The sequence below is a fragment of the Ruditapes philippinarum genome, unplaced genomic scaffold (genome assembly GCF_026571515.1).
Source record: "Ruditapes philippinarum isolate M1 unplaced genomic scaffold, ASM2657151v2 ctg667_1_1_1_1, whole genome shotgun sequence".
In the NCBI taxonomy this organism is placed as follows: domain Eukaryota; kingdom Metazoa; phylum Mollusca; class Bivalvia; order Venerida; family Veneridae; genus Ruditapes; species Ruditapes philippinarum.
In genome coordinates this window covers 73,720-85,070 of record NW_026859933.1, presented here as the reverse complement: position 1 = coordinate 85,070, position 11,351 = coordinate 73,720, and the positions used below count along the sequence as shown (strand labels likewise).

Genomic DNA, 11,351 nt, shown 5'->3' with positions numbered 1-11,351 from the left:
GTCTACCAAGTTTGTTCAAATAAAAGCCCTGGGGTCAAAATTGGCCCCACCCCAGGGGGGTCATTGTTTTTCCCTTTACTTATATAGTAAAAACTTAAAAAATCTTCTTTTAAAAAACCTTTAGAGCTAGAGCTAAGATATTTAGCATGAAACATCTTCTAATGGGTGTTTACCATTTTTGTTCAAATAAGGGCCCTAGGGTTAAAATTGGCCCCGCCCCGGGGATCATTGATTTTCCTTATATGTATATACATGTAGTAAAAACTTAAAAAATATTCTTTTAAAATACCCAAAGAGCTAGAGTTTAGATATTAAGCATGAATTATCTTCTAGTGAGTGTCTACCAAGTTTATTCAAATAAAAGCCCTGGAGACAAAATTGGCCTGCCAAGAGGGGGGGGGGGTATCATTGTTTTTCCTTATAAGTGTATAGTAAAAAGTTAAAAAATCTTCTTAGAGCTTGAGCTTAGATATTTATTATGAAACATCTTCAAATGGGTGTCTACCAAGTTTGTTCAAATAAAAGCCCCTGGGTTAAAATTGGCCCCGCCCCGGGGCCGATATACAGGTGAGCGATTTCAGGGCCATCATGGACCTCTTGTTTTCAATGCTGACATCTTGATTTTTCCCGAAATTGAGCTGCAAGAATTCCAAATATCAATTTTATATGCTCAAGTTTGCTTTTAAAGAAAATAAAAACAAGCAAAACTGCAGATGCACAACTAAACTACTAACCAGCATTTCTGTAAGGTTTCGTGACCCTTGGGCGACAGAGGTGAAAATTGAAAAAAATACCAAGTCCATGGAAATAACTCTACATACTAAGTAGATCCACAAGCAAACCCACAGGTGCATAACTACACATGTTGACCAACATTCCTGTAAAGTTTCATGACTCAAGTCAAAACGTTTTTTAGCTACGCGCGATAAAACTTAACAGTTCAAAACTTAACTTAATCAAGGACAATTACTCTAACAAAACTTAATTAATCCACACGCGAAATCTCACTTGCGGAACTTCAAATGCTGATCAAAATTTCAGTTTAGTTTGTTGATTCAAGCTCAAGGACGTGCCACCACATTTTGGAACTCACGGAAAGACACACGCACGGAAGGACATGTGGATTAAAGAGGAGGCATAAACATTCTACTACAGACGCTCATAATAAATATTGACGAAACAATATTTTAAGAATACCCGTAAGAATTTTAATTTCTATTTGAAGGACTTTAATTAAAGAATGTAATTTAAGATTAAAGAATGACCTGTTGTTGATATATTTTCTTATATCCGCAGATGCTTTGGGGTCCGTCCCAGCGTCCGGTTTGATCCGTCCCAATCAACTGCCATTAAAAACTTTTTTTCAACATTTTAACACAGATCTTAATACCATTTCCAGAAAAGTAAATTAAAAATCAATGTACAATCAAGTCTCAATTAATTGAGACTTGATGGTTAATCGGCTTTTTTAATACACGTGGAAATTGAATCAAACCAAGTTTGTGACCAATACAAATGTCTCATGCGTGTTAAAATTTACTGAGAATAAGCAAGGAGGGGTCATTTGTGGATAAAATCGATGCAAAATGATCATAACATAATGATATGGTATTCATTAAAAACAAATGCGCCTCTCTTTTTTTATAGATGAAATGCGTATAATACATGTAATGTAAGAAGCAAACAGAGGCATTCGTTACATTTTATTTATTTGGGTCGAAAGACCAAACAAATAATGGTGGCGAAATTTCACACCCTGATATGATTATTTGCAAAATCCGCAAGTAGTCCGTCACGAACTCCTAGAAGCGGTTATTTCCCTTTATAAGTACACTAACGCCGAAAGATTAAGGGGAGATCACTGCGTAAAGATTGTCAAATGACAGCTGCATTAATTTTCAAACCTTCTCAGGGAAAAAAATAGTTCTCGATTGGTCGAAGATTTCTAATATTGTGTAATTCTTTAACATTTTCGCAAATTACCGGTCATGTATTTATAATTTTTTTACGCGGACGAATATCATTTTAATCAATGAAAATTGCTCGGCTATATCCGTAAAGCTTCGAGTTATTGAACATTTGTTATTTATACTTTCTGAATAATAAAGTAAGGATGTTGACTCTAGGACTGGGACGAATTTAGGCAAGTAACGGTCTTATAAGTTAAGCACCCGATAATTAACATTAGCCGGGAAAGGGTTGCGATCTCTACATTCTTTGTGGGCTATTATTGTTCGTAGTATGAAAGTGCCAATAAATATATTGTTTAATCTTTTTGATTCGTATGTACTTTCTGTTTTAAATTATGGCGCAGAGGCGTGGGGTTATATAAATTCAGAGGTTATAGAAAGAGTACATAAGAAATATTGTAAATGGCTACTAAATGTTAAGCAGTCTACACATACTCTAGCCCTCTATAGTGAGTTAGGTAGATTTCCACTCTATATAGAAAGACATGTTAAAATGGTTAAATATTTTCTAATGATTAATACCGTCAAGTCTGAAAATTGCATACTTAAGGCGGTTTTACAAGATCAAATCAAATGTCTAGAGCTAAACGAATCAATAAAAAATTGGGTCTCATTTATACGCGATATCCTTCAGTCTTCTGGTCTAAGTGAAGTCTGGTTATATCCAGAATCCGTTAAAATAAATGTATTTGTTCCAGTCTTACGTTGTAGGCTTAGAGATATATACATAAGTAATTGGAGAACGGGGTTGCAGATGTCAAGTTCCTTAAATATTTTCCGGGAGATAAAAGATACGTTTGAGCAGTCAAATTATATCAGACTATTAGAAAATACAAAATTTAGAAACGCACTGGCTAAATTACGTCTCTCTTCACATAAACTTAACATTGAAGTCGGCCGACATTATAATATTCCGCGCGATGAACGAAAATGTACACTATGTAATTTAAACGATCTAGAGGACGAATTTCACTTTGTTTTAAAATGTACAGCTTATGTCGATTTAAGAAGGCTCTATATACCCAGATATTATTATACCCACACAAATATAATTAAGTATGAATATCATTAATGCAAAGTAGTAATAAGAAGATCTTGAAAAATTTGGCTCTATATTGTTTTAAAGCTTTCAAATTAAGGGATTCACTATTGTAATGATATAAATGTCGTTCTTAATCTGAAATCATTCCCTTTTTTTTGTTAATTTTTTTTATTCCATGTAACTTTTGAGTATATATAAATATATTTCTTCCTTTGTTACATTCTCACTATATATGTGTTAAGGAAATAATAATTCATGTATTATATGTAAAATCTTCCATGTCACACCAATATATATATACATGTATGTTCCTTTTTTCATTGTTATCGACGATGGGCTTGTAATGCTTAAGTCAAATAAAATATTTGTTCTGTTCTGTTCTGATAATTTAATCCACGTAAACAAAGCGCTATTTTTATCCACAGAGTAGTGCAATATTATATACTTTTGAGAAGATTTTTGCTAAATTATTTCACAGATATACATGCTTATATTAAGCTTCGTGGTTATTTACATCCAGTTTTAAACAACAGGTTTAACGTGAACAAAATATCTCGAAATTAATAAGGATTACAAACCCTAATTTAGAATTATGTGGTTTGCTTCAGGCTGTTTCCTTATAACTTTCCCGTGGTCCAGGGGTTACACGCACGTTTAGAAAGCCAGAGGTCTGGGGTTAAAATCCCAGGTAAGGCAACTCATTTTTATTTATTTATTTATTTATTCATCTTTTTATTTATCTTTTTATCTTTTTATTTATTTATATATATATTTATTTATATATATTTTTTACTTACTTACTTACTTACTTACTTACTTACTTACTTACTTACTTACTTACTTACTTACTTACTTACTTAACTTACTTACTTACTTACTTACTTACTTACTTACTTACTTACTTACTTACTTACTTACTTACTTACTTACTTACTTACTTACTTACTTACTTACTTACTTACTTACTTACTTACTTACTTACTTACTTACTTACTTACTTACTTACTTACTTACTTACTTACTTACTTACTTACTTACTTACTTACTTACTTACTTACTTACTTACTTACTTACTTACTTACTTACTTACTTACTTACTTACTTACTTACTTACTTACTTACTTACTTACTTACTTACTTACTTACTTACTTACTTACTTACTTACTTACTTACTTACTTACTTACTTACTTACTTACTTACTTACTTACTTACTTACTTACTTACTTACTTACTTACTTACTTACTTACTTACTTACTTACTTACTTACTTACTTACTTACTTACTTACTTACTTACTTACTTACTTACTTACTTACTTACTTACTTACTTACTTACTTACTTACTTACTTACTTACTTACTTACTTACTTACTTACTTACTTACTTACTTACTTACTTACTTACTTACTTACTTACTTACTTACTTACTTACTTACTTACTTACTTACTTACTTACTTACTTACTTACTTACTTACTTACTTACTTACTTACTTACTTACTTACTTACTTACTTACTTACTTACTTACTTACTTACTTACTTACTTACTTACTTACTTACTTACTTACTTACTTACTTACTTACTTACTTACTTACTTACTTACTTACTTACTTACTTACTTACTTACTTACTTACTTACTTACTTACTTACTTACTTACTTACTTACTTACTTACTTACTTACTTACTTACTTACTTACTTACTTACTTACTTACTTACTTACTTACTTACTTACTTACTTACTTACTTACTTACTTACTTACTTACTTACTTACTTACTTACTTACTTACTTACTTACTTACTTACTTACTTACTTACTTACTTACTTACTTACTTACTTACTTACTTACTTACTTACTTACTTACTTACTTACTTACTTACTTACTTACTTACTTACTTACTTACTTACTTACTTACTTACTTACTTACTTACTTACTTACTTACTTACTTACTTACTTACTTACTTACTTACTTACTTACTTACTTACTTACTTACTTACTTACTTACTTACTTACTTACTTACTTACTTACTTACTTACTTACTTACTTACTTACTTACTTACTTACTTACTTACTTACTTACTTACTTACTTACTTACTTACTTACTTACTTACTTACTTACTTACTTACTTACTTACTTACTTACTTACTTACTTACTTACTTACTTACTTACTTACTTACTTACTTACTTACTTACTTACTTACTTACTTACTTACTGTTAAAGCCAAATACTGAATTGAATAACAGTGTTGCAATTAGCCTTATAGCCAATTTAGCACAGTTATAACACTGGAAACAGCATTGCTGGCACTATACAAAAACAAATTGGTTTATAATCTCACAATCTTCACCTTTCTGACATTCTGAGACCAAAACAAATTCCGCGCCTTCTGTGCTTTGATTTAGAAATAGCATCACACGGTTAATGACATGATGTCTTGGCATTTTGGTTTGGAAAACTTCATAGTCATTGTTTACATGTGTATATAAGGCTGGTTTTTAAATGGCACAAACGCTCTGTGGAAAAGAAAGAGAGTCGGTAGACGATGACAACCGGTCAGACAGACGTCCGTCCGTAATGCCGGCGCATGTGACGAGGGTTGTCTAATATATTCGAGCACTGGTGGAATATGCTACATGTACGTTGCATAAAAACAATAAAAATTACACAATACTTTGCATCAATCATTCCTCTATTGACAGTGAAACAAATTATAACATAAAAAGCAAATACTACTTTACAAGCAACACACAATTAATACAATTAAAGTAATGACCTAACCCAATTTTTGTCGTGCGCCGGTATTACGTTACTAAGGCAACTCAACGACCATTCTTTTACACGACACGCCGGTTACTCGGCTTTTTCTTTTGTTTTCTTATTTGAGACAGATTTCTCTTTCAAGTGATATATAATTTATTTGTTTTTATAAATAACTCTCACGACAATAACTGCAGTGCACGAATTTTTTGGACAACCCTCGTATATCATATGTTAGTTCATCATGCACTTTTTTCATTGTTTTCTGTTTTAAAAGTCAAAATACCTTGAAAATACAAAGTGGATAATCTGAGAAAGTAGATTTAGCATAGAAAGATCCGACAGTAATGTCTTTGCCAGTGAGCAATTTTTGACACACGGTCAATTTGTTGTTCAATTGTGCATGTGATTGTTTCCGTTTATATAATTAATCTACACTTGATTAAAGTGTTAAATAATTTGCATAATTTATCAAATTAAGCACGGTATTTATCTCACCTGTTAGAAGTTCCTGCGGGGCAGACGTATCTGATTAAAGGTGCGATGTCATTGGCAATGTAACACCACGTGACCGGCAATCGGGTAACACGCTTAACCAATAGAAATTTATCGCTAATTTGTAAACAAAAGCACGTGGATCATATATAAGACTACATAAATTATTTTCAAATCACTTTCAGACTTTAATCTAAAGATAAACAAGTTTTTAACATTTGTGTACATTGAGATACATTGGTTTCTAAAATTGTTTAAATATGGATTTATTTCACACAAACATGTAAGTTATTGATACTTTTGTCACTTTTAATGACATTCTACCACTTACCCTCCCTAATAGGATGGCTTGATAAATCGATAATTATATATATTTTAAGAACAGACCATGGATGGAGCAGAAGTTATTTTAATTTTGTAATGATTTGATGTAAAGCTAGTTTTACTGTCATCTTTACATTAAGCAATTATTAGCGAAGACTAAATGCGCTTATTCGGCATGACAGAAATAAGTTCAGATCCAAGACATACTATAACATTATATATGTATATTATACCCCAGGTTTGATGTAAGGAAAAGTAATAATCGAACTGGAGCCTAATATTGATAAATGATAATGAAAACAGATTTATAGAATAACAAAGATTAACATATCATATTTTAATATTTCAGGAGTATTTTGTTCATTGCCTTTGTTGTTACTGCTACAGCCTTAGAATCAAATCAGGATCTATCAGGTAATAAATCAGTGGTTTATTCACTATCAAAAAATTTCATAATAATTTTTGTTTATAATTTCTATAAGCTCACAATTTCAATCATATTTTTTTTATAATTATATTTAATAATATAATGTTCCACACACCGTTATGGTATCCTTGTTAAACAGGTGTTATATGGTTTTTATCATATTGATCAAGATAATCTAAGAAGCCGGGTGTTGGACCTACATTACAATCCGAGAATTTGTACCTGGCTTATCTGTAAGAGTAGACTTCGATAGTGATTTTAGTCAACGATCCGATCTATTTAAAATTATTGTTGTAGTTTTGTAGATCTGAATGTTTGCATCAAAGTCCGCTTAGAATGATATGTTATCATCAAAACATTTAGATAATGAACGAACATTGCAATTAGTTGACTGTAATGATCAAGTAAAATAATAGGCAGTGACCGAAATATACCGGTTGATATTGCATATAGAAAGTGTATAGAAATAAATCGTGCTAGTTTAAAAAAAAACATATACAAGCATCACCCATTAGTGTATATTTCTGTGCATGCATGTAGAATCACTACATTGTATTTCCACTAAAATAGCAATAATTTTATTTTTCGGCCTAGTCATTTTCCCTGGCGTCATGATGCGCATTAATATGAGTTATTTCTGTGTATATTGCTCCACCAATGTCTGTTGTTTTACCTTCAAATATTCCCACACCTGGTCTTGAACTAATAATGAAATTGTTGTATTGCTTGATATAATTTTACAATAAGGACCGACATTTTTATTAGTTAAATTATTTGTATAGACCCAAAGAAGAGTGATAAAGCAGTCAGCGTTGGTTAGATAGGAAGGGTGAACTACGAGTCAAAGAACAGTAAATTGGAGACATACTTTGCACCAGTTGCAATTCGCGTGTCTGCCTCAATCTTGAATTGTTTGGTATCTCAGAAACTTCGTTACAAAGTCATCAACCATTAATTGTTAATCGTGTTTAATCTTTTAACATTTGTCAGCTGTGTGAAATGATTTATCATTTAGTTTCGTTCTTTCTTATCACAAAAATGTTTGAAATACCCAGTTTTGTGGGGATGTTTTATATATATTCTTCTATTCATAAAACCGGATATTAAAGTAACATTTACGTTGAGTTTAACAGTTGAGTTTGAATTTTCCCTTTTAGATATGCTGGCAAGATCTTTGCGGGCAGCAAGTAGAGAAAAAAGGACTCATAACAAAGACAGAAAGAACATTATAGGTAAGTATTGCAGAATACATATACAATTTACTCGTTAGAATACATGATATTCCTTGTAAAATTTCAAAACCATTTATTAGTTCTCACCTGCAAATATGTCGTCAATCATTAAATAGTTGTAAATGTATGAGAAACCTTAAAGAGATTAGATGCCCGTTTTAAAATGTCCTTGTCTGTGACAATTTACATGCGATAACAGATTATTAAAGGTATGATTAGGTCTTTATCGGGAATAAATGCGAATTACTTTATCTTCATGTGTTTACATTGTTACAAGTACCCATGATTTAATTTTTAACGTGTTGTCCGGCACCAAAAGAATGTATATTCGGAACTTCTCTGGCCATAACGCGTCCATGTTGAAAACTGCATTATTTATATTTTTATATGCACGTAGAATCTTAATCAAAGTTTCATAAACACGATTTGTCAAACTACCCGAGATGTTATTTTATTACACCCGTAATAAAAGTGCTTCAATAATGTCAAAATCTTTACCGACTGTTTTATTGTCCGAATGCTGATTTGACCCGGTATGTGTCCACCTGTCAAATAAATGCCTATCAGGCGGTTTAAATTACGCACTTTTTTCGCATTTTTCTTTCAATTTCCAAAACTTCTCTGCGTGCTATCTGTTGATTCTTTAAGATGTGAGAAAAATATATGTCTATGTGGTTCACACTTTTAGAACTATTTTGTCTGGCGTTTTTATTTATTTACCATAAAGTCTCATTTATATACATGTCATAATATCTGAAGTGTTATCTGAGATGTGTTAAAATTCGTCATGCCATAAAAGTATCGATTTTCTATGTTTATATGGCATCAGATTAGGTATGTCTTTTACTTCAATAACTATGATCAGTTGGTAAACAAAAACGGAAAACTAGAAAAAAAAAAAAAAAAAAAAAAAAATTATAAAAAAAAACAAAAAAAAAAAAAAAAAAAGGAAAAAAAAAAAAAAAAAACGGAAACTAAAAATAAAAAAAAGTAAATAAAAAATCGACGCACGAAGTGTATCTGGGACAAGGCTATATTTTGTTTCAGGGCGTATATAGAATAATATTACCTTAAGATAAATGTTATTTCGAAAAAGCATATCTTTAAGTTTCTTCTGTATATTATAGATGCTAGCAAGAAAGGAATTGTAGAAGCAGACGATAAGAAGAGTTGTTGTTTAAATGGCGGGATATGCATTATGAACACATTCTGTCACTGCAAACGGTAAGAACTTCAACAGCTGATATATTGTAGTTCTTTTTTAAATGATGTAGATTTTGTGCTGTCTGATATATATTTATAGAAACACAGTGCTAACATTCGTTAATTTTACCAAATATCATGTAATAATTATCCTATTTAATAAGTATAAATATGTTTCACTTGATATTTTATTTGCAGTTTAAACAGCAACATTTTTTTCATCACTTTTTATAATTTTGTCTTTTATCTATTCCAGAAATTTCTATGGCCGTTTCTGTGAGCACCGTGTACGTCATCGCTCATGCGGAAGTATTCGTCACGGAACGTGGATGGCTTCCGGTTGTCACCTTTGTCATTGCTTCGACGGTAGAATGACTTGTAAAGTCACCACAATTCATGGATGCAGTAAGTTTAATGATTTGAAATAATACATTTCGATGCATAATTTACGTTATTTGAATTCATAGATTTAGATGCATATATCTTAACTTTCACATTTGACATCTGAGCTTATACATTTTTTTAATAATATTACTTATCATTCATAATAATATAAATCATATCATGTCACTTCTCTGTTTAATAAACAATTTTAACGTTCTGGACACTTAATTACTATTTATACTATATTTTGCAGAAAAATTATCATATGTCGAAGGTTACGAAAACAATCCCGACTATATGGTTGGAATGGACAAGAAGTCTGAAGATTACGATAAATTCTACGATGAGTTTGACTACGCACCGGAAACGGAAGTGACGTCTGGAACCGCTAGCTTTGGAGTTCATTTATGGCAGCTAACGACAGTTATTTTTTCTTTCACTGTCTACAAAAGTGTCGGCTCATGAATGTGAATTTTAGGTCACGTTACAAATAATGCTAAGCACTTCCTAAGTAACTCTGCATATCAAGAGAATGCTGGCACGTTCATTTTACGGAAAAGAACGGAACCATCGTGCCATCTCTTCAGTGAATGCACGAGACACGGCATACAACGCCATTATGATGACGAGGAGAGGGAAATTGACATACATGAGGACGAAATGATTAGTTTTTGTTAAAGAATAAAAATTGTTTTTTTTTTTAAAGTTAAAATCGTTTCATATACACTTGTGATCACAACAAATCCGATCGTTTTCTTTTGAAAATTAACATTACAGAGATGTTCGATTGTATATTTTCTGTCATTTATTGTAAAAAAAAAATAGTTGGTTGTAATTCTACATGTTACGGTGTTATAAATAAATTAAAATTATTTGACACACTTGTGTTATATCTTGGTATTTCTTTCACTGAGCAACATGGAAAAGCATCTTCATTTTTATGATGTAATAAAAAAATGGACAGCGTTAAACGTTACCCTGTGCTGTACAGTAGAAAACATGCGAACTTGCCGTCTTACGCGATGCTCTGACGGGCTTTATCTTCCGCCACTTTTTATACGCCTGTTTGAAAAAACGTGTCGTATTATAGTTTCCCCCCTTGGCGGGCGGCTTGGCAGATTGCGTCCAATATTTGTCAGGAGCATATCTCATTCACCCGTAAAGGAATTTTAATGAAACTTCAGAGAAATGTTCACCACTATTTGAATCCGTGTCCCAAGCATAAGCCAGACCTCTAGGCCAAAGATCAAGGTCACACTAAGAGGTCATTGAAAAACGCTTGTCCGGAGCAAAACTTCCACGTGCATAGAGAGATTTCAATATAATTTGGCACAAATGTTCACTATTGTAAGACGGATTGTTGCGTGCAAAATTTATATCCCTGTGACCAAGGTCAAGGTCACACATGGGGGTCAAAGTTCAGTTTAAAATATGAAACTGTGTATTGGGACCATTTAGTCATCATTTATTGAGGGATTGAAACACAAATGGTCATTATTATGA

At 31.8% G+C, this 11,351-nt stretch overlaps 1 protein-coding gene across 1 annotated transcript; it reads left to right on the top strand.

Annotated features, from left to right (window-relative positions):
- The first annotated feature begins 6,228 nt into the window (after window positions 1-6,228).
- On the top strand, window positions 6,229-10,664 carry LOC132758319 (teratocarcinoma-derived growth factor-like). Its single transcript, XM_060749896.1, has 6 exons — window positions 6,229-6,561; window positions 6,952-7,016; window positions 8,187-8,261; window positions 9,389-9,485; window positions 9,721-9,869; window positions 10,102-10,664. The coding sequence occupies exons 1-6, from the start codon at window positions 6,539-6,541 to the stop codon at window positions 10,311-10,313; spliced, it is 621 nt and encodes a 206-aa protein (XP_060605879.1). The 5' UTR covers window positions 6,229-6,538; the 3' UTR covers window positions 10,314-10,664.
- The last annotated feature ends 687 nt before the right edge of the window (window positions 10,665-11,351 follow it).

Bases quoted from the DNA above. Each gene is read 5' to 3' on its own strand.
- LOC132758319 (XM_060749896.1), top strand. From the start codon at position 6,539: ATGGATTTATTTCACACAAACAT. The intron at 7,017-8,186 runs GTAATAAATCAG...TTTCCCTTTTAG, and splicing joins ATCAAATCAGGATCTATCAG to ATATGCTGGCAAGATCTTTG. The intron at 9,870-10,101 runs GTAAGTTTAATG...TATATTTTGCAG, and splicing joins CACCACAATTCATGGATGCA to AAAAATTATCATATGTCGAA.